This window comes from Pogona vitticeps, chromosome 14 (assembly GCF_051106095.1).
Source record: "Pogona vitticeps strain Pit_001003342236 chromosome 14, PviZW2.1, whole genome shotgun sequence".
Taxonomy (NCBI): Eukaryota; Metazoa; Chordata; class Lepidosauria; order Squamata; family Agamidae; genus Pogona; species Pogona vitticeps.
Window position 1 is genome coordinate 18,226,637 of NC_135796.1, and position 27,658 is coordinate 18,254,294.

The window sequence follows — 27,658 nt, forward strand, 5'->3', positions numbered from 1 at the left end:
CATGTGTGGACAATGAGGACTAGTACATCAAGCCAAATGCGCAGCCAAAACTTTGCAAGACTTAACGTTTAATTGCTAACGAAAAGGGATCTGGCAATTCAGGATGTCTTCACTGAACAAGGGCATCTAAAAGTCCAGATTTTATCCTCTTTCCATCTCCTTTAAGCGCCAATTAAAACAAACAACACCTGTAAATTGAGCACATCTTAGCCAGGTACATTTCTGTTTGCCCAACAATACCTGCATAGTGATTTTAATCTTCCAGGTGTGTCTGTCTTTGCATGCCAAAGTGCAGGCGATCAACGCCTCATGCAAATCACAAGATGCAGGACAAGAACACGGGGGGGGGGCTGGACTGGATTATAGGAACCATCAATTCAAGGCAGAGCAACCCCAAAGTCTTCCTGTTGCGCTTCACTAACTGCTGGGTTGTATTTTAACTGGAACAATCTCTACACTTCTTCCTTAAGGCGAAGCCTGTTGCTTTTGCACTCTTCGACTGCAATGCTTTTAAAGGCATGCTTTTGAATTATTCCTCCCATTCTCTCCTTGTTCCTAGAAAAGATAATAGAAGATAACTGAAAGAAAATTCAAAACATAAGAGACCAAGACAAAGGTCTCAATGGCATAAATCATTTCCACTCAGGCTAGTTATATTTGATTCAAATAAATCTATTTTCACCGGATATTCTGTTTTCATTAAATTCATTTAACATCAAGTGTTGGTGGAGGCTTGAGGCCTTCAGGTACAATCCTCTCTCAACAAATTCTGTTTTCAAAACCCCCATTCATAAGGGAAATGGAGGTCAAGCATGACGTCACGCCAAGTTCAGCCTTGTAGCTTTTTTTGGGGGGGGTGTCGCCTTTCGTAATCATGCGTTGCTTTTCGAAACCTTTGCCTTTCGGCAACATTTTCACCGAAGCCGAATGTTGTTTTTGTTTTGCAATTCAAATTGATCGTATCCAAAGAGGACATGGACTTTGAGTGGGGAGTAGCCTATTCACATACACTTGCTGCCAAGAGGCACTTTGCTCCTTTTTTGGCGCCAGTTGGGGGGCATCCGAGACCATTTTAGACCAATTTGTTTTGCCAGGAAACATTCCTGCTTCTTCCCTCATTGGAGGTACATGGAAACATGCCACATAAACTGGGGGGGGGGGGGAAGGAAAGGAAAAAAATAAAAAGCATGACCCTCATTCTAGAATGTAACTGTATGTCACCCATCCACATAAAAATATCCTACCTCTTTCCCCTCCCCAAAATAAGCCGTCTTTCCCTTCTTACTAGAAATAAGCACAGTCCCTGTGCAAGTCTTTAAAGGGGGTGGCACTGATCTAGAAAGATATGAGGCTGATTCACACAACCACAGCTGGGCTCTGCGGGTTTAGCAAACAGCTTCTCGCTGCGCAGACTGGCTAGGACGGGCCCAACAGCATCTTATGTATTTATTAAACACCTGGCAAACATGCAGAAAGATTACAGCTTGGTGGCAGGCATGTGAGCAAAGCCCGTAAACATCTTAAGAGTAACCACTAGACACATGAGGACGGGTGTGGTGTCCGAGAGTAGCTGCCAGCCGCGCCGGGGAAATTAAAAGTTGGATTTGACAGATTATGCCATTGAGACCAATCCTTCCTGACCAGGGGTGAGTCATACTAGCAACGGGTACTATGAGTAATCTGCTTGCACTATTGCTATCTGCCAAGTTGGGATTTCTGGAAAATATTACATTTGCACGCAAGCAGAATTAGCTACAAGCAGGAGTTTGCGGTATTTAGATATTATTAATTGTTGGTAGTCTTGTGGCAAACGGCGAACTGTCAGAGGATGCTCCGGGGTGCCCTCTGCTGTTCCGACAGCGGAATGACTGAGCCAGGCCCTTGGAGGGTAACAAAGTCTGTTCAGCAATAACAGCAAATAATTTTATGGCACCTTCAAAGCGAACAAATTGTATTGGGGGTAAGCATTTAAGAACTGTTTCCCGTTGCACCATTTGCAAAGAGAGTTAGTGATGGGGGCTGGAAAATATGGAGGCGCAAGCGGAAGTGACACTTTTATTAGACCACGGAAAAACCTGAACAAACAGAAAACTTTTTGTGGATAAAATTCTTCAGACTTATGCACCAACGTCTATGAATAGTGCTGAAAATTTGAAAATAAAAGCCCCCAAATTTAATGACAGATGTCAGTGACAGGTCTGAGGTGGAACCTTATGATTATGCCTTGAATTTGGGGGGCTTTTATTTACAATTTTTCTGCGCCATCGATAACTATTTGTGCATGAGCGTGAACAAATAGAATTTTATCCATGAAAGCTTGCTGTTTGTTTGATTTTTTTTTAGTGGTCTCAGAAACATACTGCCTACCCTTGCATCTGTGTAATTTTGGGGGCCACCTGGCCCTTTACTAATATTTTTTTAAAACGTGGAGAATCATCCTTGCCTTAAGGGTGGCTATTCACAAACAGTCTGTAGCAATACAGATATTTGTGCATTGATGAGCTGGTTAACATATGCAGTGTGAATTTTTTTAAATACAGTACTTTGTTTCTGTTCAAGCCATAAGAGATAAGGATTGAACCTCTTGATTAATTATTTTCCAAGGGGTTCACTTTGGAGCTTACTCACCAAATAACTTTGAAGACAGATGCAAAACAGCTGGATAACAATTTATCCGGAAGTCCAGTTCTTATCCCCAGTGGCTTCAGCAGAGACAAAAGCTTTTGATCATATTACATGTGTTCATCAGCTTATCAGTCCAAGAATATTTGCCTTTCCACTGACTGTTTGCTCATAGTCGGGAGAAAGCAATTAGTCTTGGCGCTTTTTCACACTGCAAGTCCTTCTGCTCTCCTGAACTACATACAATGTCTCATCTTCCCCTGCAGACCTATGTAATAATAATCTAGCATGCACAAAAACAGTTATGCCTTTTTGGAGAGATTTAATTTTTAATATGTCACAGGGAAGTGCTAAAAAAAATCATAGGTCATCAAGGCTAGGGGAGTAAAATTAGAGTATTGGTGACGCAGGAGAAGGAGGCAAAGAACAGAAAGGAAACCTCTGACATAATAACTCTAAGGAGAAATGAAGAGGAAGTTTCTGCAAATGCTCAACGAAATCTTACCACACTTTCCCCTGTACACCTACTGTCTGTATTGCAGCCGTTTCCCACACTTTTGTGCAATGGATATTTTTCAGTAAGTGACTGGGTTTAGGAGAGGGGGAGCTCGTTCAAATGGGGTCAAATTAACAAAATAAATCTGTACAGTATATACAGCATATTCTGTGCTGTCAACGGCGAACTGTATAGGGGCTCTAATAGGGATTATCTCTAAGGTAAATGAGATATTTAAGGTGTGATTTTGCCATTTCCACACAACCGTCCGTAGTTTCCATGGCCAAGTGTGAATTCAAAACCATGTTTCCTGAGTCCCTAGTCCATCACTCTGTCAGCTGCGGCACCACATCCTTGTCACTTGACCATGCTGTCTGGGGCTTATGGAGGTTGTAGTCCAAAATATCGGAAAAGCACCAGAGTAGGGGAATAAAGGAGGGCAGAGCGAAAAGAGAAGGAAATCAACTGGACCCTTGGCTCACAAAGTGGTGAGTTTCTCCTGGCACTTGGGACAGCCACGTTCAAGCCTCTCTCGTTGAGCCGCCAGATGTGCGGGGTTGCCATGATCAAACATGGTCTTTCCACCTGGCCTACCTCACAGGGTTTGCGGTGGTGATAATGTAGCTAGGCAGACATTTAGGCTCGCTCGACCTTAGGAAAAAGCAGGATGTAAATATAACAAGCAAACACACGAAATGTAAAGTTAAAAATAAAACGTTTAAAAATTAATTTAAAAATTGGAAAAGAAAAATTAAAAATATCGGGGCCTACTAGGGATGCCGGAACGCCGTTACCACGGAAACGGCTCCACTCTTTCCCACAATGCTTCGGGCGCGGCGGCCATATTTCCCAGGACGCCTCTAGAGGGCGCCGCGGCCTGCCCCGGCTTCACCCTGGCCGGGCTCCCGTGGTGCTTTGCGGCTGTCTCCATGGTTACCAAGCCACGGGCGTCTAAGCGTTGCCTAGGCCGCGGCGGCCTAGCTGGGGAATGGAGCCTGGGGATGGAGTGCGGAGCGCGGCCGCCTTCTTCGCCTTCCTCCTCCTCCTGCTGCCTCCGCGGCAGGTTTGGCTCTTGACGCCCGAGCCTCCCAGCCTGGCCTGGACTCCCAGCCCGGCCCCCGAGGCGACTAGCGGAGCGGGGGCGACCGTTCCGGGGCCGGAGGCCGAAAAGACCCCGGGCGATGACTCGGTTTCGACCCCGGGGCCCAGCCAGGGATCGCCGGGCCCCGACGGGGAGGCACTCCCTGGGGGCTCCAGCGCCAGCCCCGCCGGCCCCTCCGGGACGGTCGCCCCGAGCCCTACGGAGGGGAGCCCTAGCTACGGCCCCGGCCCGACCGAGAGCCTCGGCCCCGCGCAGCCCGCCGCCCCCGACGGGACTCCTCGCCCTGGGCCTTGGCCGGAGGCCCTGACCGATGGTGAGCCCCGTTGCCGCCTCCCCTCTCTGGGGTGCGGTGGGGTGAGGTGGGGGAACGAATGAGAAACGACCGCCGGGTTAAAAAGCCTTGGGGCCCCGCGTTACACAATTGCAAGAGTAGGATGATGGGGGGGAAGCAACAACACACCACTCGCCCACGAAAGCTTGCCATGTGCGCGATACTTTGAGTGGGTCAATAAAGGGGGTCGCCCTCATCTTGCAAAAAAGTGTTTTAAGGGGCAGCTCAGAAAACCAGGCCCTTCAAACTCCCTGGATTTGTGGGTCCGAATCTCCTCAGAGGAACGGATCCGTATTTAAAATGGTGAACAACGGAATGAACCTCTTCAATAACATCAGCCACCTTTGTATACTCACTTTTTTTAGCTTTAAATATTGCATTTTTAAAAAAATGATGTAAGCTGCCTTGGGACCTTTTTAAGGAGAAGGGGTGGGCGGGTCGGTGGGTTAAACATATTTAAAATAAACAGATAAACCAGTGGTCTTCTTTTAAAAAAAATGCCTTCCTATTTCAGTGGCCAAATTATGTGTCTGTGACTTACTGGTGGACCAGTGCGATGTAAATTGTTGCTGTGACCCTGACTGTACGGCTGCCGATTTCGGCCTCTTCAGTACCTGCTCCGTTCCTGTTGTCAGGTGAGTGTTTGCAAGCCTGATGTTTTAGGTTGAAACTGGAAGCTGGGCTAAAAAGCTGAGCCAGAAGTTTAAAGGACAGCTGTGCTACCAAAGAATCCTGTTTTCTGTCTAATGAATAACTTGTTCCCAGGGCTTTTCGAAGGAAAAGCTGCTGATTGGAGTAGAAAGAAGAGCGGGTTTAAATATCCAGCTTTCGGTGTTGTGTTGTTCTCTCTCACAAATATACCAGCCCACAATACGTAATAGACGGGATCCTCATCATCATCATAGAACTGCAAAGCTGGAAGGGACCCTCCAGATCATCAAGTCCAGCCCCTCTCAAGGAGGCACAGTGGGGGAATCGAACTCCCAACCTCTGGCTCCACAGCCACTGAGCTATCCAAGCATTTCTATGAAAGCTTCCTTACATCAAATGTTCTGAATGTGGAAAGTGGTGCATGAGGGAGAAAGCTAGATTCTTTCCCCTGATATGTGAGCTTTCTCTGTACAGGGAGATTTTGGACATGAAGGTGCTTTAAGAGAAGCAGAGCCGTTGCCTTCCTCTGGACCCACTGTGTAATGCTACAAGGCCACCAGAATCAGAAGCTGCGTGTTTGAATTAGTTTTTTTACATCCTTTCTATTTGAGAGCTTATTTTTCCGTGGGTACAGGTCACATTTTTAACGTAGGCGTGGGCAGATCCACGTAACTGTATTGAACGCATTGTATCCATCAGGCTGAAATGTTTTGGGTCATAAGGGGAGGGGGGAAGGTTTATGTGGAAAATAAGAAGTGCCAAATTAAAAATCCAGTGGCAAACTAGCAGAAACGCTGGGCTATGACCTGTAAGTGCTGTAAGCTGAAACCTGACAAAGAAAAGCTGGCGCTTATGAGCCAACGTTGCAAAGGCTTTGCTAATCACAAGATGACCTGTGTGGGTCTTTCGGGAGCCCCTCCCTCCAGCATCTGGGATGTTCCCAATGATTGCCCCTGAATTTTGCCAGCTTGTTTTACAGCTGTGAGAGCCTACCCTTTGATTTTAAATTTAATTGCAATATATAAGATTGAGTTCTGCACTGCCCAAGATGATGAATCACTTGCCCCATTTGATGACAGTGAATTAATACTGGAAGTGCATTCTTACCCTCCTCAGTACGGAGATTGTAACTCCGGCCCCACTGAGATATTTCCAAAGGGATATACGTAGAGATGTACGTGTCATGTTCTATTAACGCTCCTATTAAAGACCTCATTCTGTCTTATTAATGCGCCTCATGCGGTGAATGCGGAAAGTCCTTCTGGTCCTTTTCTTCAGGTTATTCAACCGCTTACCTCTCAAAGGGTTGTTTATGCCTCTGGTGTTTTTGTGTGCGTTATGAATCGGACAATCAAATAAAGCGACGTGGCCTGGTAGGGGTGTTGAATACAAAATGTACCAGCAGGTTCCCTGTTAAAGGCGTAAAGATCTTGAAAGATGTAGTTCATTCGCTCGCTTCCCCCTGCATCTACTAATTTAAAGAGTGTTCCCAACAGCAGGATAGATTTGCAGGACAAAAGGCTGCATTTATGAAATGGCTTTGTTCCCCTCTTCCACCCCCCCCCAATACATCACCCAGACTCACTGGAGAGGCTTATTTTCAGCTCCTTGGTACATGAATCACTCCCGTCACCTGAGATTGACGCTTGCCATTGTTCTGACCCACAAAACCACCCACCTCCAGGTACTTTCAGAGCTATTAAGAACTGTCAAAGCGAAAGCTTCCTGAATGTTGCCAGCCGGATTCTATCTGAACAGAAGAGGCAGCCTTGCCAGGAAGAAGCACGCGGATGCCTCTCTCTGTGTCTGCTTTCACGTGCTGTTCCTTCTGGAAAGCGCAGCTAAAAATGTGGCTCACAGCAGTGCCGAACAATGTTGCTTTTATTAAGAATCAATTAATAAGGATATGCAGCAGGGACCCCCCTCGGCCCGGTCATAAGCCTCGGAGTTGGCTTATTCTTGGAGATTATATTAAATATTAAAACACAGTCAATATAAGATCTCCCCCCACCCACCCGAAAGGCAGCGGTGATGATAGTTGAAACTACTGAACAGGCCCAAGAGGTTACTGTAGGCTGAAATAGGAAATGGCCAGCTCAGTCCCCCAAAAATCATCTGTTGCCAGAAGAGAAAAAGGTAAGGTGAAGGATAGCTTGCCGCCCCTTCCCATTCCATGTGCAACTGCTGTCTGTACTGGCTGTTGAATCTTCCCTGAACACCATTGTTCAGAAATGTTAGATTTCTTGACTCTCTAACAGGATAATTTTGGGAATTGTAGTCCATGAAACGGTCCTGGTTTGGTTGAAGACGTGGCCACAGACAGCACGGTCTAATGCATGTTGACTGCAGCAGCCTAGTGTGGGGGCCCTCGGGCAGGCAGTGTGATATTTGTACCCCACCTCCTTCAACATATTCTCATCTTTCCCTGTCCACACACCCCCCCTTGAGAAACTGCCGCCGGAAGCAGCCGCTAACGCCTTCTGCTTAAAGATAGGCCTGGTTCTGGCTGAGATGTAAATCTCTCCCCATCTCTGTTCAGTGTCACAATTCTGCTTTTTTTTTCGATCACGGCAGTAACGCCATAGGAGCAGGTGAGAATGAGGCAGTCTGTATAGTCAAGCCGGGATTCGAATCCGGCCCTGGAAGCATTGGGGGGGCTGGGTTCTAGAGTCGTTCACTTTGTCCAATCTCATTTTTTGCACACGTGTTCTCCGTGGACTGTCCTTCGGTTGTGGACATTTTCAATGCATGGCAAAATTGTACGTATTTTTTTAAAAAAACTTCCTCTCTGTTCCCTTCTGCCCCCTCGAAGAGGAGACAGCCAGCTCTGCAGGCAGCAGGAAGCTCTCTATTCCATCGACCTGGAAGTGCAACCTCCTCAGAGGGATTTTCAGTTAGCCGACAAAATCAACCCCAGCGTTTTCTGCCTCCAGACAGTCAACCGTAAGTCCAGCCAAGTCAGGCATAAGACGGGAAGCCGGGTGGGTTTCTTCAGAAGCCTCACCCCTGGGCCATACTTTAGTGACTATGAATCCCAGAATCCCCCGGTAGGCATGAGGATTCTGGAATTTGTAATCCATAAAAGTTAACATACCCAGGCTGTGGATTGGTATTCTGTGTGTGTTTGTGTGAGAGAGAGCACTTATGTTACTATATGTAAAAGAAGCAGAGACTCCTACCGTATATTGCCAGGCTGTCCCCACTCTTTGGCTTCTGATCGCATGCTCAGGCAAATTAATGTTTTTCAGGGCTGGAAGGTGATCTTCAGTAGAACGGAATCTGTTTCCGGAATCATTTTTAGGGTCATCTTCAAGACCTGCACTGTGGCGCATAGGAATAAATAAAAGGAATTTTTCCTTGTGCAGCCTTTCATATTTGGTTCTGAAACAATCTATGCCTATATATGATCTTCTTTCCACAATAATTGAGTGTGATTTCTCCACATTATCTCAGACAGGGAAGATCCCAGAAGCTGTAGGTGAAAATCTGTTTTAAAATGCTATTGTTACAGGGATTAAATATTATATACTGAACTCACTCTCTCTCTCTCTTTCTGTCTTTCAGACAAAGCTGCCTTATCCTTCCAGGCTCCAGAAATACCCACTGAAAATAATTTTGATAGGTTGCTTCATGAATTTGGTGGGCACACGTTTGGTACTGAAAACGATCTTGCACTGATAGTTGAAGAGGAAACCCAGTTCACCGCCGATACGAACAAGACCACTGGATACCAAGTAAAGAGTTATAATGCATGAAGTAAAACACGATAACATTAGGAGCTGGGGTGTTAGAAGAGACATACCATTTGGGCTGATTTGCTGCCATAAAAGATTTGTCTGTTAGGTTTGAACGCATTGGGGGGGCAGTCTTGTGTCTCTTTTTACAAACTGGTCTGTTTTTTTGTTGACAGTACAAGGATCCCATTCAGACCTCAGATGGCTTTCTAAGGCTGCCGGCTCCTCTCTTCTTTTCCCAGTGTGCTCTGAATAATCCTGCAGGTCAGAAGCCTATCCTACCTTTTGTGGGCCGTTTCCATGAGCTCGGGGTGGGGGTGGGGGCTATCTAGCCAGCCACTGCTGCATCATCCTCTTGTCTGCCCTCTCTGGTGATCCCTCTTTGGCACTGTTGCCTCTGTCAGAGTGAGCTGCCCAAGGCACCAGCCCTTTGAGACCTAGTCTAAACAGGAGAAATGAGTGAGCGATACGTTTGTTTCCTGACTAAATACACACCTTAGCCAGGGCACTGTCCAAAATCAGACCTGGTGCAGTTTGGCATCAGACTCTCTTTCAGTGGCTCTGGCAGAAGTCCTGAAGTTGCAGTTGTGTGTGTGTGTGTGTTTTTTTTCCTGGTACTTTCCACCGAATCTTTGTGAAGGATTTCTGGCGATTCTCTTATATTTTAATTTTTCTGGGTTCTCCAGGGTTTCTTGTGAACCAGGCTGTGAAATGCAACACGGTGGTCAAGGAAGGCGAATGTGCCACTCTTCCTGCTCTCAGCATGGAGTTCTACACCAATTCTACCATTTTAGCTGTAAGTGTTATTTACGTGGCCTCCAGGTAGAGTCGGTTTCTGTTTATACTAAATTAAGGGGTGGAGCAAAAATCAGGATGTCTCCCTCTGTGTGTGTGTATGCATGCATGTACGTATTCTTTCATTCATTCATTCATTCACTTTCAAAGAGCAGAGTTTACACTATCGGGGGCTGCAGGTATTACGTTTTTATTTTTACTGGATACTGGCCCTATCTCGATTCTCTGATAGGGGCACTTGAGATGTTAGGATGGAGCCTATGCAGAAAAAGTAGCAATGCTATGTCTGAAAAGACTTCCTTTTTCTTCTTTTCTTCCTTTTATTCCCAATAGGTACCAAATTCGAGTCAAATGGTAAGTTTCCTCTTATTTTGATTTTGGAAAAAAAAATTACTGGACTTGAATGCACACCAGGGTTGCAGTCAAGGAGTAACTGAACGATCGTTTCTAATCTAACATTGGCAATAAAGCCTATCTTGATCTATTTAATTCACCTGCAACATTTATATCCTTCCCCCGCATTGTTTATATCCCAGCTGAAGGCAGCATACGTGGGTCTCCCTTCTGCCTGCTTTGTCTTCCTTAACTACCTTGTCAGGCACATGAGGTAGTGAGAGTGAGACCGGCCCAGGATCACCCACTGAATTTCACAGCTGGGTGAGGATTTGAACTCAGGTCTTCTGAGTTCTAATCTGACGGTCTCTCGCGCACTCACCCCTATGGCTCTTCTCCCATAGCCTGGCAGGGAGGAAACATGCTGATCCATATCTATCTGAACTGGGTGAAATTGTTATCCAATTTTGCCTGCATACGAGCGAGACAGAGCACTGGCCAAGACCTGTTGGGCCATTTCTGGGTGAATCAGGCATCCTAGCAGCAACATCCCCCCGAGCTCCCTCGGCCTCCATTCCACGGAGAAAGCTCGACTGAAGGTGAGCAGCTGACTTTCAAGGCGGGCTGTGCTTGCTTTATCTCAGAGGTAGCCCTGCTGCTTTGCATTGAGAAGGTTCCGTGTTCATGTCTTCCCTGAATTAAGCTGAGAGGGATCTCTGTCCGAGACCTTCGAAGAATCACAGCTGCCAACCAGTGTCTGTCGACCTGGACTAGATAAATCAGTGCTCTTGACGCTACCTGAGGCAGCTTTCTGTGTCCCTAGGAATTATTTTGATGAAGCCCCAGTTGAGGTCATTGTCCAGGACAGAGTTTGAAAAATACCTCACCTGACAAAGAAGGGGCCAGTAAAGATGCCAAGATCTTGAAGTGGTTTGATTATGTTTTTTCAGGTGAATATCACCATCCAGTCCATCACCGTCCAGACACCGGAGGGGCTGCGCACGCGTCTGAGCTACACAGACAGTCTCATGCTCCCCACCTCAAACGGCCGGTCCTGCCGCAACGCCGTGCTCGAGGTCACTGTCCAGTGTCTTTTTGCTCCTTGGGCTTCTTGGAAAAGCAAGAAGAGCTTTCATACTTGCTTTCATACCTTTCTATGGGGGAACAAAGGTTTTAATCCGACTGAAAAAGCGGCCGCTCATGGTCAGTCCGTGGGAACCTCACCAAGGTGGCTGCTCCTCATGTTCCATCTTAGGTTTGGTCTTAGAAGTCCCAAAAGGCAGAAGCATTCCTTGTGATCGGGAATGGCGCCAATTTTGAGTGAGCCACTGATCCGAAGGGAACGAAACCTAAGCTACTTTCTGTTGTACCTTTACAATTTCTGGGAAAAATGTGGATTCTGCTAGACAAGAACCTACACAGCCCATTTGAGTGAAACCTATGTATTGTTTGTGTTTTGTGATGAAGCAGTCTGTACACTGTGGGCACAAGAGGAATTATAAATATGGCGGGAGGACTTGGACATTCTCCAGTCGTTAGCATTCCTGCTGATTGATCTGCACGATGTTCTTTGGCTTTCAGGCACGGTACCTTCTAACCTTCACAGAGGCCGGTGAAATAATTGATGCGGTTGTGGCTTTAGTCCTGGGGACCGTTAACGTGACCACTGTTTTTGTACAGCAGAGCTTTGAGATCCGTTTCATTCAGGTAAATTCCCTGATGCCTGGAACTGTAGAATCCAGTGGTTACAAGCCTGTTGCTCTACCTTAAGCTGTGTAAGACTGGACTGATGATGCCAACAGCAAGGACGATGTTTTGGAAATGGAACATTTCCAACTTCTTTCCCTAACCTCTCAAGAGTCCTTTGGGATTCCTTTCATCATTGCTAAGCCAGAGGGTGCCACAGGATGAAAGCGGGAAGCCTTTAGCTTCTGAGAAATCCCCATGGCTGATGACATCATCAGCCTTATGCGGTGCAAATTACCACAACAGGATTTAATCCTATTGATGGGGGAGACTCGGGGCAAATAAAATAAGGCGCTGCATTGAGAAAGTCTTCAGCACGTGATACAATGATGTATTTCAACTTGGACTGTTTAGAGGCACGCATGGAGTTTAGGGCTACTAGTTATGGCCACTAGCCAGGATAGCAGTGACTTTTATAAGGCAGTTTTTGGGCAACATGGGATGGAGGATATCACCAATATCATGTTCTGCTTGTGGGTCTCCCAGAGTCACTGTTCGGACAGAATACTGGCTTAGACAGGCCTTTGGTTTGATACAACATTTACTGTTACGTTCATCATTTTTTAATAGTCTTTTGGATTTGAAAAACCTATCACTGTTACCACTGGGAGAAACCACAGAGGGATGTTCAGCAGGCTATATTTAAAACTCTCCCAAGCGTGCTTTTCCTTCATTTGCAGCCCCAACTTTGGCCATAATTAGTGTCTGTATGTCCTCCGCGAGCAGCTGAAGGAACAGTTCAGTCATCCTCCTCTTATAATATCAGTTATTTAAGCTGATTGTTAAATAGCATTTCAGGCAATATCTCTACTCCTAAGGGAGGTATCTTCCTATCAGCTGCTTTGCTTTCAAAACAAACAGCTAGTAGGGAACAAGTCAACATTAAAACCGTCGTGTTCTTTCTTCCAAACAGCAAAATACTCATCCTGTTCCTCTTAGCGGAAGTCCTGGATATGTTGTTGGGCGACCCATAAGGGCTGGATTTAGGTCGGCTGAATATCCTTTTTGTGCCTTTCTCTAGCTAAGCCCTGCCTTGAAAAATGCTGGATTTCTAATAGCTGGGTCTTTCAAGACTGGTTTTAATGCTCACCAGTTGAGGAAACATAGTGGGGGGAGTCCATAATATTTGCCGAGGAGAAAATGGCAGAAGAGCCAGCCCAGAAGTAAAATACCTGTAGTAAAAATTCTGTTATATTTCCTAATGCCTCTTGATCTGAGTAAGCTCTGGGCGTGGCGAGGGTGTGATTATGAACTCTGAAAGGCAGCCATCCCCTGCTTTTTTGGGTCTCATCCAGTCCTGGAGCCTGGCATCCGAATGCTATCATTGTTAATTTCCTGCATTTTGGCTCCAGAAATGCTGCCGGCGAGCTCCCTTCCCTCCTCATCCAGTTCCAGCCTTCCAGAGGGTTCATGGGCTTTGGATTCGTTCCTAGGGGATACCAGAGACTGGTTAAGATTTATTTATTTATTATTTTATTTATTTAATTTATATGCCACCCACACTACCCAAAGGTCTCTGGGTGGCTTACAACAATTAAAATACAACCAAAAAAAAAAAGATAAAACAATTAAAATATATACTCTAAAAATTGCCATCAAGATCAACCAGCCATTCCAGGATTGGCAGCGAGCTGATGGGGGGAGGGGTGGACAGGAACGCCTACCTCAAGGGCGTGATACTCTGTACGTCGAGGTCACGTCCTAGATACTGCCAGTCGACAAGAGATGCAGAAGAGCGACCGTTTTTGTTACTCCCTTAACCCGTTTGCGTTCACGTCTGGAGTCGTTCAGAGCACCAACGGCGAGGGCCAGTTGACCATCATGAAAAGCGTCCCTGCGCAGGATTGTTTCGCTGTGGGAGGAATCCGAACGCCCGTCCTGTTTGGTTACGACATGATGTCTGGGTGCCAGCTACAGTAAGCGGCAGAAACGAGGAGCCACTTCCCCTTTCTGGCCACCTGCCTGAAATAGATGCAGTCCAGCCGGTGACCCAGGCAAACGACATGGAAGGCAGGGAATGCAGTGTGCGACTTAATTAGATTCCCCTCACACTTATATATTTGTGTCCAGAGCACCCTCCCTGCCTCCATATCGTTCAGTCTCATTAGTTCTGCTAGCCCCTTGAGTGGCAAGAGTATGCAAGCCAGCTTAAATTCCCTTTGTTTCTCCTCCCTCGGGGATTATTCCGAAAAACAAGAGGTTGCCCCTCGGCATTCTTGAGCAGTGTGTTGTTGTTTTTCCTTTCCTGAAAGCATCGCCGAGGACACGGACTGCGAGATCTTGGCCCCGGCGCTTCTGAGCATGCTGAAAGGTCAAAACTTTCCTGATTGTGTGGCCTCTTTTGGAGATTCTCTGCCCCAGAATGGACCGGATTGGGTGCAGATTCATTTCAATGTCACCAAACCAGTAAGAGTTTTAATGTTGTTACTCGAGGGTAGGAGAGTTGGCTTCTTTTTATCTCTAAGGATTCTCCGGGAAGACCTGGCCTCCTCCAGACGTTTTGGTTAGTGGGGGAAGGTCTTAAATATTTCTTTTCCCACCCCTTGAATTAACAAAGACCTCTGATTCAGGATGACAAGGAAGCAGGTGACTGTGAGTGTTTTATATGTTATGTGTCTTAAAGAAACTTTGAATCCAGACCCTCCTCGCTTGTATCTAACCTGTCAACTGCTCCATTCATTCAACCCCATCATGAGGAAAGATGGGAGAAGTTAATTTTTAATTTTATAAAAATATTTTGGACCATACTTTTCAGAATTCCAGTCATTGGGATTCTGGCAGCTGTGTTGCAAAATTGTAATTTCCCTCTCTCTGCTCTTAAGCTACTCTGTATGGAGACAAATTAGAACTGCAGCAGCCGCCCGTCGGCAGAGCTGTGTTTTTTGCACGGCCCAACTGTTCTGTGCCCTGAAGAGCCGGGCCCGGGGATCTAAGTCAGGCAGAAGGAACGGGCCTTGGCGGCTCTTAGCCCCTCACCAGCCGTGTGTTCTCAACTCCCCTCGTCTCTCCCTTTATTTGTAGAGCCTCTGCGAGGTTCCTGTGTCCTTTGTATTAGAGGTCAGATGGACTAAATATGGCTCCTTGGTGAACCCCCAGGCGAGAATCGTGAGCCTCACCGTGACCGTCGCCACTGCTGCCTTGCCCCAGGTAGGTGCAGCACAGAGTGGAGAGCGCTTTCCCCCCAGCTCCCAAGGAGAGGAACGGAGCCGCTTTGAAGGGGGCCTTTATGGACTCCGGCGAGGGACCTGCAGGAAGGCCTGCATGGAGGAGTCCCCCTTGTTTTGAGTGGCACCATCCGTTGCCCTCTTGTGCCCGCCCGGCTCCTTTTGGCCCACCCTTGACCTCGAGGGAGGGTGAGGCACAGAGTTGCCGGTTCTTCGGCCAGTCTCACCGAACCGTAGAATGGTTGCGTTGGAAGGGATCCCCAAGGGCCATCTAGTCCAGCCCCCTGCCATGCAGGACGCACACCGTCTATCCTACGTTGTTTTTTACGTCTGATGTGCACAACCTGAGACCCGCTGGCGCTCGATCCTTCCCTCCTCTGCTGCAGCAAGGAAAGGAAGCCCGTGGTGGCCCTTCACCCCTTGTGGGTCAGGAGTTTCGGAGTTTGGCGCTCAAGAGTAGCCGGGCGGCTATAGGGTCCCCCCCCCTTGCTTTCCAGGGTATTTCATGTTTAGTTGCCTACTGCACCTTGCCCGTCGGAAGCTGTGTTGACGTGGAAGTTTTGAGATTCCCTGGGGGAGACCTGGCCATCAACGCCGAGTTGTAGCTAGTAGGCAAAAGAGAGCGGTAAGGATTCCACCCACCCACCCAAGAATAGGCACAGCCCTAAACTTCTTCTCCCAGGGCCTTCTTGGGGTTTTGTCATCTGTGCAGTCCCCTTTTCGTTTAGGAACTTCTCAGGGCACAGTTCGTTCTGTGACCTTCAGCTCCCTTTCCACCCGACCGAAGCAGCCGGTGGAATTGACCCCTCCGCCTCTTTTTCCCCAGATTGATTCGGGCAGCGCAAGAACCCTCCAGGTGCTCAGCTCTGTCCGCTTCGTCGATGTCTCCACACCTGCAGAACCCGGTTACAAAGCTCGGCCGACCATCCAAGCCCAGTTACCCTTTGACTTTTTCTTCCCGTTCGTTTGAGTCCCGCCATGTCCTGCTTGACTCGGTTTAAACGAAAAAGGGGGAAGGGAAGAAGAACCACTTTTCCACATCAGGATTTCGAAGAGCCGGGACCGATCCTGAGATTCTTGCCCTGCGCCCTTTGGGTGGCGTCACAGTAAAGCGTGTGCTTTTTTGGGGGGGGGTTGGGAAGAACCCCCAAAGTAGGCTAGACACCCTTAGCAGAGTTGGGTTAACGCTGCAGTTGGCCTTGGCAGAGGGTGCCAGAGCCGGGCTCACCCCTTTTTCCGTCGCCCGCCTGCCAGCTGCACCCGTTCCTCTGGATAAAAGCTGACTTGGCGGGTGGGTCACAGAATCCCTCGACCAGCCAAGACGTATCCCGAAGAGAATTCTGGAGACAGCCTTGGAAGACTCCGTGGCTCAGGGGGTGTGGAGGTCAGGAAGGGGAGGAAAAAAACTCAAGAAAAATGAGGGAGAAAACACATCCACAGGAGCGACAGAGGAAGAGACCCTTCTTTTATACAGATTTGATTTTATTAAATTATTTTTGCTATATATATTTTTTAACCTGTACAGCTGTACAATTAAACATTGGAATAATAGGATTTCTGCCCCAGTTTTGAGCTGTTTCACAACCCTGATCGCATCTCGAGAGAGCAAAGGAGAATAGGATACATCTGTAGACAATGTAGAGAATATACAAAAGAATATTTTCGAAAGGTCACAGTACAACGAGAGGAAAGTAAGATAGCCTCTCAGGCCTGGCGCTTACTTCTCCGAAGCGCTTCAGCCCAGGAAGGGCCCGCCTGACACCTATCTGGACTGGTCGAGAAGTCCATGTTGCTTCAACAAGCGGTTGAGCCGTTCAATTTCCAGCTCCTGAGGAAGGAAGCAAATGTTCCTAGGTCAGTGTTGTTGTTTTTTTTTTAAATTGGTAATATTTCTAGCCCATCTTTCAGGGTAGTCTAGGTGCTACTGCGCCTTCTTGCTTTATCCTCACGCCAACCCTATAAGGTAGTTCATACAGAGAAGGGGAAGGTTTTACAGCTCGGTGGGTGCTCCATCATGGCTCTGCGAAGTCCCGGTTCAACACCGTCGCCCAGTGGTTCTGAATCCTTTTGGGAAAGCTGATAAAAGCTATGCATTCTAGCCCCAGAAAAGTGGACAGACCCACACTTAATTCAAGGACTCCTGCTTAGGAGTGCTGGCTGTCTCCACTACAGCACATTATTTCTGACACACCTGCCTGGGCTGACCGACGGAGGTAGACCCACTGAATGAATAGGATTTACATCATGTGTGTCAACTCAGCCTTTAGCAAGAGTTCCCCAACCCCTTAAGCAGCCATTTGCTGGTCCTCACGTGCAGACCGTGAAGAGAATCTTTGTGTGTGTGTGTGTGTGTGAGAGAGAGCGGGAGGGAGCTTAACAAAATGTCTATAAAGGTAAAGGTTCCCCTTGACAGTTTTTTGTCCAGTTGTGTTCAACTCTAGGGGGCAGTGCTCATCCCCGTTTCCAAGCCATAGAGCCAGTGTTTCCGAAGACAATCTTCCGTGGTCACATGGCCAGTGCGACTTAGACACGGAACGCTGTTACCTTCCCACCGAGGTGGTCCCTATTTATCTACTCGCATTTGCATGCTTTCAAACCGCTAGGTTGGCGGGAGTATAATGTCTATAATGACTCCTATAAGGATTAGGGTTGTGTCAAATGGAAACACCAGCCCTAGTCAGAAACATACACAGAAACTCACCTATCTCATCCCTGAGCTTATCTGGTGCAAAGGAGAGAAAAGTCACACTCGTTTAGATGGCCCACTAGATTTACTTTCTGTAACAGAATCATAGAGGAAAACGGAAAGAGGGTCCCCTGCGCGCTGTGGTGCCACAAAGGGCGAGCACCCCATTTCTTTGGAACCCCAGGGTGTTAACCAGCCCAACGTCCTGCCAGGCACTCTCTTGTCTTCCACACAGGAGACTCTTCTGATCCTCCACCCCTGAAATGCAACCGTCTCACGGTCCAAAAGACTTTTCAGTCACGTCCCCGAAAGCTTGTTTAAACCAAATTCTGGGTCGGGAAATACTTTTTATTAGATCACTGAATAATGGCCCTTTATGGAGAACTTTGAGTGATTTAATAAATGTATTACCCAACCAAGAATGTTGCTTCTATTTATACCTTTTTTTCCCTTACTTGTTTAAACACTTAATCCAAAAGGACATGGAAGCGTGAACACTAAATTAAGCGTGAACTAAGGGAGCTTCAGGTTAATTAGAGCTGCTAGATCTTCTTACTCAGAAAATACTAAATACTGTTTTGTGCATGCATTGTGCTGGGTCCTCACTGTGCCATTTGTGAAGGGTTATCAGATTCACTAAATAGAAGGGGAAGATATGGAGGCAGTGGTAGGTTTTACTTTCTTGGGCTCCATGATCACTGCAGATGGTGACAGCAGCCACCAAATTAAAAGACGCCTGCTTCTTGGTAGGAAAGCGATGACAAACCTAGACAGCATCTTAAAAACCAGAGACATCACCTTGCCGACAAAGGTCTGTATAGTGAAAGCTATGGTTTTTCCAGTAGCGATGTATGGGAGTTGGACCATAAAGAAGGCTGACCGCCAAAGAATTGATGCTTTTCAATTGTGGTGCTGGAGGAGACTCTTGAGAGTCCCCTGAACTGCAAGGAGAACAAACCATTTTGCAGGAAATCAACCCTGAGTGCTCACTGGAAGGACAGATCCTGAAGCTGAGGCTCCAATACTTTGGCCATCTCATGAGAAGAGAAGACTCCCTGGAAAAGCCCCTGATGTTGGGAAAGTGTGAAGGCAAGAGGAGAAGGGGACGACAGAGGACGAGATGGGTGAACAGGGTCATCGAAGCGACCAACATGAATCTGAGCCAACTCCAGGAGGCAGTGGAAGGCAGGAGGGCTTGGAGTGCTCTGGTCCATGGGGTCACAGAGTCAGACACGACTTTATGACTAAACAACAAATCAGATTCACCATATTTTCCCCTTGCAAATTATTCTGCAGGATAGTTGGGAGCTTGCTGGTGCTTATGTATGGGGAGAGGAAATAATCTAGACAGCACAATGATGGTTGCATAGCCTAATTTCACCAGAAGCCAACGGAGAATGCTGTGACTTGCTTAAATCCCACTGGGTTCAACTCTGCACAGTCACATCTGGCTTTAGGTAGATCAGACCCAGCGATGCTAAAGAGACAAGCCTTACCCTCTCTGCACAGTTGCTTTCCAGCTGCTGGACCTTTACCGTCAGCTGCAAGTTGGCTTGTTTCAGCTTCGACACCTGCTGCTCGGATCGCGTCTTCACCGACAAGATGATCCCTGGGATTTGGATTCAGAGGACAGAACAATTAAGCGCTGACAAGCCCCCAACCGTCTTACTTCATCATAGCTTCATGAGAACGTTTGCTACAGTGATCCCTGTAACCAAGAACGTGGGGTGTTCTACCCATTTCACAGGTCACAGGAACGGAAGGCTGAGGCATGGGGTGTGGCACTGGGGGAGGCTGAATCCAAACCCCTCAGGTTGTGGTCCAGTTCGTTCCGTTGGTTCTCAAAAGGTTAACCTCTCAAGATACCCATGTCAGGGTCTCCATAAATTTAAGGACAGCATGGAATGGAAGAACCAGAGGCGAGGGAGCTGACGATCAGGGCAGAAAGTCTTATAAAGCAAGGGGTGAGGAACCTCAAACCCCTAGCATTGAATCTGCCTGTCCTGGGAACCCTCTGAATTCCCTCATGTAGCCACCTACCCGGTGATTTCATCATCATGACCCGCAGCATCTTATTTACTTTATAGTCTCCATTCTAGAAAGCTGAAATACCCCCTTCGTTTAAGGCTTGCTTTTAAAGCCAAAACACGATGGAGGTTTTTAGCTCAGCCTTCTGTTTCTGATGCTGCCACACAGCCCCCGAGGCAGTGCGCAAAATGGAAGGCAGTCTTTTGGTTGGAAAAACACTCCCTACTCTTGTAGAAGAGGAACCAAAAGATTAGGGAAGAGAGGGTCAACCTGTCAAAATTCACTTTTCGGAAGTCGCTGGATATCAAGAAAGCCTTCCTTGACGAAGAAGCGGCTCCATCTGCATTATGCACAGGCGTGCCCTTTGTGGGCATCACAGTGCATGGTTGGTTCCCGGTTGCCTGCCGCCTGTTCAAAGACGTACCATTGATAATCCTGGCCACTCGCCACAGCCGAAGGAGGATCAGCAAGCCGAGGGCTTCAAACTCATGTTCCCGGAAGAGGACGACGATGTCGAGGACGAACGAGATGATGACGACGACGGCGTCCAAGACTTCAAACTTGTGATGGAAGAATTCCAGGCGGTAGGCAAAGAGTTTGAAACTCACTTCCACCAGGAAGAGGGTCAAGATGGAAAGGCTCAGGTAATGGAAGACCTGGAAGGGGGAGGAAAACAGCACCCAACATGTCTAGAGAGAAGCCGGTTGGGAAAGGCCAACAGCGAAAGGCCCTTCGCATTCCCCAGGTTTGGGTTTGGGGTGATTTGTTTTAACCTTGGGTGCAATGTCGTCCTTGTCTGGATGGATGATCTTTAGTTCGAAGAGGAGTTCTCCCAGGACCAACACGGCATCCAAGATAACTAGGCAGACAATCAAGATCTGGAATGAAAAAATGACAAACCAGAGAGAGCTACGGAAAGGTCCTTGGAAACTCAATTCGTACAATGCTCAGCCTTCTAAAAACCATGACCCTTTTTAAAAAAATGAACATAATTTCAAAAAGTCCCAGGTTAGATTCCTGGTGCCTCTAGGTGGCGCTAGCAAAGAATTGGGCCTGGAATCCCGGAAAGCTGTGGCTGCCGGCCAGAACAGGCAATGCTGGCCTAGAGAGGACCACTGGCTATCAGGCCAATTCCTGCATTCACATGAGAACTGCTGGAGAGGTCCGTGGTTGAGATCTCTGTCTGCAGAGCTAGAGGTTGGGAGTTCGATTCCCCCCCCCCACGTTGATTGAGGGTCCCTTCCATCTCTGCAGTGCTAAGGTTATTATAATCATTGCTGTAAAACTTCTGTGAAATAACACAGACAACAGAGCCCCAAGCAACTGGTGCCCGGACGATTCTTCCTCGGTACCTGAAACTTGTGCGTCTGGAACAGTTTCTTCATCATGTCCCGGAAAGTCAGACGCCTCGGAGGCGAATCGACTTTGACCGCTGTCTCGGGGGTCTTCCCTTCTCCTTCCTCCTCCATATCTTCTTCCTTCCACTTCTTGTAATCATTGTTCCACTGAGCAGGATCGTCACCCACGACCGTAAAATGCTTCAGGTACATCGACATGGTGGCGGTCTAAATGGGCATCAGCCTGCCCCCCCCAAAAATCCCCGAAAAAGGTAGTAAAACCAAATCACAAAAAGATATGTTAGGAACGCCACTGCTTAACAGTGCGTGCAGAACAGTAAGAAAAACACATATTCTCACCACAGGAGAAGGTTGAAATGTGTCTGGTTTTTTATATAGATATTTTCTTAATGGCCCAATAAAGGTGTTCCCTGTCCCTGCATTTGTATTGTTTTAAGGTCTTTCCTAATTATTTTTGACACGGGTACCTCTTATTCATTGTTAAACAGACCAAGGCAGTCTAGAAGAGACCCTCTGTAATCAGTTGGACTTGAATAGCCGTGACCTCAGTGCCACTGATTTCATTGGGTCTCCTCTAAGTATGACTAACTTCGAAGTGAAGCCATTAAGCATGGCACCGATCGATGCCCTCAGCCTTTCTATTCCAGGCGAAGGAGGTAAATCTGAAAGTGCAAATCATGGGAGTCCTTATCGCCAGTGCCCTCGCTTCCAAAATAAACCAAAAAAAAATGGCAGGTGGAATGGTCCATAGTGACAAGCGAGAAGCACCTCTTTTGTACAGTTAATAACTCTTAACTGCCTGTTCAAGATCAAACCCCCTATAAATACTTCACCTTTGCTTGCAGCAACTTACTGTGAAAAATCCATTTCTACTCCAGTTAAAGAGAGACACTGCACGTCAGCTCAAAAGGAAAATGTGATCTCGTTCTTCCTACACGGAAAGTTCTTGAAACACGCAAGAGCTAAGAGTCCTGCCTATACTAACTAGACCATTGTTGGCAGCCTGTCCAGAAAGCCACCACAGGTTTCTAAAGTGTTTCCTTTCTTACCTTTTCAAGTCTCTTTCTCTCTCTCTTTCTCTCCTCTGCAAGGTTGTCCTTCACTCTCACCAGCTGCAGTGATGGTGGGGGAAAACAAACCCACCACCCACCTTCCCACAACTTCTCGGGCACAGTAAATAGCTTTAATAAACCCATCAGCTACTCAGATGACAGGTGCCGCTGTTTGGTTGGTCGGGAAAAAAAAGGTTTCCTGTTTCTTCTGTGTTTTGCATAAGAGGTTCACTTTTCCCCGGGCAGAGCCACGGAAATCTCTCCCTTTACAAAACCTGCCAGGGCGGGGGAAACCCTCGTATTTTTCTGATTACAGTCAATACCTAGTGAAAAAGTAATTGCCAGTGTGTTGTGAGTATAAGCTGTTCTCTACTTGGGGCTTGTTGATGCTCCGTTCAAGAGAACCTGTTTGACTGCTCGTGTCTGTTTGGGCCTCCTGGCCCAAAGGGTCAAGGTTGCTTGTAAACCACTCACAAAGCACTTAAGAACAAGTTGTGCTCCCCACGGGGTTAACTATCACATCCATCTTCCTCGGAGGATATGGAATATCCCATCCGTCCCCTGACTGCGTGCAGGAAGGATCGGAGAAGTTGGAAAAGAAGCCATACTATTCCTGTTCCTTGCATTTATTTATTTAAAAAAAAATCCCAGCAAAAAGTTCCTTTAAGGAGCCATCCTGAATACCATTCAACCTTGTCTGATTCTGTCAGGCAGGCAAGATGAAGCCAGGTACGGATTTTGAAGAGAGAATATTTATCAAGGAGTATGAAGCGCTGTTCTCAATTCCTATGTATGGATTCAATAGCCGGACAGTGGAGGAATCAAGCAACCAAATCCTATCAGCCTATTAGAAAAATTCCAATTAAAATACACCCTTCCGCAGAGTGCCTCCTTAAAACGCCTCTCTCGTTTTTAACTAGTTACCGTATTTTTCGCATTATAAGATGCACTTTTTTCCACAAAACAGGGGGGTGGAAAGTCTGTGTGTCTTATGGAGCGAAGAAAACAGATTATTTTTTCCTGTTTTCTCCTAAAAATTTGGTGCGTCTTATGGAGAGGTGCGTCTTATGGAGCAAAAAATACGGTACTTTTGCTTCTATTCCACATGGACTCATTCTTCTACATCCTTCATGATACTTTTCATCAATTCAGCTGCAGGCAAACTAACCGGTCCCTGACTCCCTCCCAGATATTTTTTCTTTCTTTCTTTCCTTTTTTTTTTCATCAGGACCTCTCTGGCAAAGATCCAGTTAGGAGGCTAGTTTTAGCAACAAACGACTCCTTTAGAAAAAATAGACTCACTGATTTCGTAGTGGAATCCAGCACCCACAAAAAAAAAAAGCAAGGGGCAAGCAAACTGCTGATGAAGAAATACATAATTGCAACACGTAATGTTAAGTAGTTACTTTTCAAACTGTACAAACAGCAACAAGAATTACTTGATTTTGAAAAGTAACTTTTCAAGCTCGCCACTTGCCTGAGTAACATCGTGGAAAGTAGATGTTACCCATGGTCTCCACATTTTCTGTTTCGTTCCCACCCCCTGGTTTGTTTTTCTGTCTTAAGATCAACACAAAATTGGCTGGGGGATTCTGGGTGTTGTAGTCTGAAACACAAACCAGTACATCTCTAATTTCTAGTTAAATATCTGGAAACATGTTTTTTGTTTTTTTAATTAGATGAACTCTGTGATATATGCTGACAACTTGGAACTGACTTCTAGCGATCCTAAGAAGACTTTTAAGGTAAGTGAAATATTTAAATAATAGTTCTACCAGTTCTGCCACCCCCCATCTTCCTCTCTGAGCCTCTATTCTCAAGCAGGGCTTTGAGCCCCAAATCTTCTGAGCCTGAGTCTGTCATTCTGTTCATTGCATCATAAACTCTAGCAAGATTGGAAAAAGTTTTGTGGAGGGAAGCTTGATGCAGAAAAGTCCCTTTCTTCATCCTACAATAATTACACTCAAAACACCCTTCTTGTCTAAAGTCACAAGCCAGGAAATGAGTCACTGTCATTAGAAGAGAGACCCCCCCCACCTTCACCTAGACCTGCAACATCAAACTACAGTAAATTTAAACACGGCCATGTTGCATCACACTTGAGCGTTCCAGACTGTCACGCTAAGAATTTTGCTGATGCGCCGCTACTTCAAGAATTAGATTTTCATTAACTTTGGAGGGCCCGTTTTAACTCTTCTGAGCAAATGTTGTCAGGGGAAGAGATCCTTCAGCCCCACCGATCTTGGCTGAGGGTGGGGAAAAAAAAAATAGTGATGCACTGCAAATGCTCAAAATCCAATTTTTAAAATAGTGTATTTTATGTACTAAATCCAGTTATTAGTCCCTCATTAGAATAGTCCCCATGGGAATCAATACTTAACATAGTTAATTACCACACAAATCTTGCCTCTTCAAAGGACCAGCTCTTGTTTAGCAGAAATCAATGCTCCCCCACCCTGCAATGGGGTTGACCCAGGTTGGTTTCTGAGGGGGATTTAGCCATCTCATATTCTTTTCCTCCTCTTTAAGGGTCCCAATATGATCTGCTCTGTTGTAAAAGCTGGGCTTTCCAATCCCTTTTCTTGATCTCTGCTTGTGCCTGAGAGATACCACAGAGCGAACAGAAACAAGGATTGCTTTGGTCCTCCCTTACTGGTATTATACAGAATTGTCCACGTTGTCGGCTGGGGAATTTTGGGGGGGAGCTGGAATTTCCCACATAGTCCGTTCAGACCCAGAAAAAGCCATTCTGTTGATCTCGCGATTCACAAAGGTTTTCCCAAGAAGCAAGAACACAGGTGATTTTTAACCTGGAGTTAGGAAGGGGGGGGGGCTAGAGAAAGATGGAAGGAGATGTCAAATAGGCCCATGTTGAACGGGGCCACACCATCATGTTCCTGAAGATCTCAGACAAAGATACAACTTCCCCCATTTTTAACTGGAATCTTTTGTCTGATTTTTCAGGAACATTGTGGGGTGGCCCGCAAGTCTTATTGCTAAAGTGACCAGTCTTATCGTTTATGGACCAACAAATAGTAAGACTGGCTGTAAGTCTAGCTGCAGGACTGATTCCACCAAAGGCCACCTGTCCTTCAGGATCTCACCAAATGGTCCACCCCGGCCTTCCTTGGTTGATGTTCGGACGGCAATACGAAAGGTACAACCTAAACCACTGAGCTTTCCAGCCAGCTGAATTATTTTAGGATGATCGTTTGAAAAGAAGATGCATACAGTCCCCCCCCCCTTCGTGTTTCTAAGTTGCCCATGCAACAAACCAGAAGCCGTTGTCATTTTTGTTTTTATGGAGTTTTCCTTAAGTTGTGAAATTTAAAAAAAAACAACACCCAACAGATCTCTTGTTGAGAGCGACATGAAATGCATCATTCCTCACGCAGGGCGGGAATTATTCTGCTGTTCTAAAATCTATTTTTAGTTTATTTTATTAGATTTATGTATGTATTTGTATTTATACCCCGCCCATCTAGACAGATAGTCTACTCTGGGCGGCATGAATGGAGTAAGGGAGGATTTATACTTCCGAGGACTGAACCCGGGATATTTATATCTGCAGCGCTGTGACTCTCTCTCTCTCTCTCTCTCTCTCTCTCTCTCTGAAGCTCTTAAGAAGAGTGTCTGGCCCAGTGACCTTCACCTGAAGGAGGACTAGGCTTGACTGTCTGCCCTCAGCATGGCTTAGGTGGATGATGAGCAAGAAACACGGCCAGGCAGCTTCCCACCCCCCCCCCCCCGCCCGGCAGCCAGATCAGACAGCGCAATCCTGTACTTAACCACTTAAGCAATAAACACACTTTCCGGTCCCAATACCTTGGAAGTGGCCAAGTAGAAAAACGTTCTCTGCGCAACAAACGAGGTCTAACTTCCTTGTGCTCAAAAGCGCCCCTCGGAGCTGGCCACCAAAACCTTGCGATTTAGAAACCGCCCTGCGCTTTCCCCCCATCACCAGCTCTCTGGGACACAGCCTAGGGAGAGGTTGGGTGCAAGTCATTTTTTGGCCCACGACCCCCGGTATCCTGCTGGGCCACTGGCCGCTTGATGCAAAAAAGCCTATGAATTACTCACACACATACACACCTTCCTTCGGCCCTGTCATGACCCCAAATGTCAGCGTTAATCCTAAATATATTCTGTATCCTGAATATTCACCGGTAGTCATCTGATGTTGTTGGGTCTCAGTTTAAAACAGTATACACGAACAGCCTTATCTGGGAGGGGGAAATCGTGACACACACACACCCCAAGGCCATTCAAGAATTTTAGGGTGGAATTGTGAAGGCGAGCCCGTGGATTATTTCGTTCTATTTCATGTGTTGAGAATCTCAATAGGTTTGGACTCGACGGGGTGGGGGGGTGGGGGGTGGAAGCAAAATCTTTCTGAAATACGAATGTAGGCTCTATGCAGGGGGAAACATAAAATGTGAATGGATAGGCTGGAAAGCCAGTTTGGGGTCATGGTTAGAGGGCTGGCCTAGCCCTTGAGAGAGAGAGAGCTGAGTTCAAGTTCTGCCCAAAACACAAAATTCAACACACGCCATCCTGAGCCACCCCATAAGGTTGATGTGAGATTAAAGTAAGGAGCTGAGTTATCAGGGTCCAGTTAATGAGTAAAGGAAATCACCCGGTTCTCTTTAAGGCCCACATCCTTCCTTTCTCAGGCCTCATCCAGCAAAGAGGCATCTCGGAGTTGACCCCCCCAAAAAAAGGCTCAGGGGAAGAAAGAATGAAATACATTAATAAACCCTTTTACTAAACCTGGAATCTGCGGTGTGGGGGGTGGTTTAAATGTGAACCATTACCCGTGGTTTCTTATCCTCGCCCTTTTGGTCGTAAGGGGAGCCCCTTCAGCTTAGGCACCGGCGGCTGATGAAGATCATCCGCTCCGATCTCCCTCGCTTTCTCTCTCTCCCCGCGTCCGCGTCTCCCTTCCCCGCCTCCCCGGCCCCGGATGCCTTGGGAACAAGCAAACCAAGGAGGGGCCCTTCCTTTCCCCGATGGAGAAGCCAAGGCCTCCTGGCTGAGCCGAAGAAGGGGCCGGATTGAACCCCCCCTCCCCTCCACCTACCTCTTCCCCTCCTCTCCTTGGCCCGATCCAGAGGCATTGGGTGGGTGGGAACCGGCGTCCCACCCTCATCCTGCAGCCCAAAAGCTTTTGGGGGGCTGGGCTGGGGGGTTCCGGCGTGTTTGGGACGTGCACCCTCTGGGCGGTACGCCTCCCCTCCCTCGGGCGCCCCGATCCTCCGACCGACGCCCCACCCCGGCTCCAAAGGCAGCCCCCCTTCCCTCCCCGATCCCTCCACCCCGGACCGCGCGCCCTTCCCAGTACCGTGGGTCCGGCTGCTTGGGGGGGCTGGGGGAGGAGCCGATCCAGGACCTCCAGCCGGTTGCTCAGCGCCCGCAGCAGGAGGGGGGGGAGGGCGGCTGCTCTCGCCTCCTCCTCCGCCTCCACTCCCCGCCTTCCTCCCTTCATTGGTGCAAAAAGCCAGGGTGGGTTGACAAAAAAAGGGGGGAGGGACGGAGGGAAGCAGCCCGAATTTCCCGTGAT

At 47.3% G+C, this 27,658-nt stretch overlaps 2 protein-coding genes and 1 long non-coding RNA gene across 6 annotated transcripts; 1 reads left to right on the plus strand and 2 right to left on the minus strand.

The window, feature by feature from the left end:
* Window positions 1-48: 48 nt before the first annotated feature.
* On the minus strand, window positions 49-4,064 carry LOC140702666 (uncharacterized). Its single transcript, XR_013539248.1, has 3 exons — window positions 3,890-4,064; window positions 3,601-3,769; window positions 49-555 (listed from the first exon to the last, which is right to left on the minus strand). It is a non-coding gene; the product is annotated as an uncharacterized LOC140702666 (long non-coding RNA).
* Window positions 4,039-16,528, plus strand: TCTN1 (tectonic family member 1). Its single transcript, XM_020802655.3, has 14 exons — window positions 4,039-4,533; window positions 5,066-5,186; window positions 8,015-8,145; window positions 8,767-8,936; window positions 9,113-9,200; window positions 9,623-9,732; window positions 10,065-10,085; window positions 11,015-11,140; window positions 11,646-11,771; window positions 12,724-12,806; window positions 13,586-13,726; window positions 14,063-14,216; window positions 14,832-14,957; window positions 15,801-16,528. Exons 1-14 carry the CDS (start codon window positions 4,107-4,109, stop codon window positions 15,942-15,944), a joined length of 1,968 nt encoding a protein of 655 aa, XP_020658314.3. The 5' UTR covers window positions 4,039-4,106; the 3' UTR covers window positions 15,945-16,528.
* HVCN1 (hydrogen voltage gated channel 1) lies at window positions 16,436-27,570 on the minus strand. Of its 4 annotated transcripts, none has more exons than XM_072983364.2 (6): window positions 27,440-27,570; window positions 21,041-21,269; window positions 20,462-20,566; window positions 20,113-20,344; window positions 19,157-19,269; window positions 16,436-16,802 (listed from the first exon to the last, which is right to left on the minus strand). In XM_072983364.2, exons 2-6 carry the CDS (start codon window positions 21,242-21,244, stop codon window positions 16,737-16,739), a joined length of 720 nt encoding a protein of 239 aa, XP_072839465.2. In that variant the 5' UTR covers window positions 21,245-21,269; window positions 27,440-27,570; the 3' UTR covers window positions 16,436-16,736. The 4 variants fall into 4 exon arrangements, with proteins under 4 accessions (XP_072839465.2, XP_078237947.1, XP_078237946.1 ...); XM_078381821.1 differs by lacking the exon at window positions 27,440-27,570 and adding an exon at window positions 27,179-27,288; XM_078381820.1 differs by lacking the exon at window positions 27,440-27,570 and adding an exon at window positions 26,913-27,046.
* Between the last annotated feature and the right edge of the window lie 88 nt (window positions 27,571-27,658).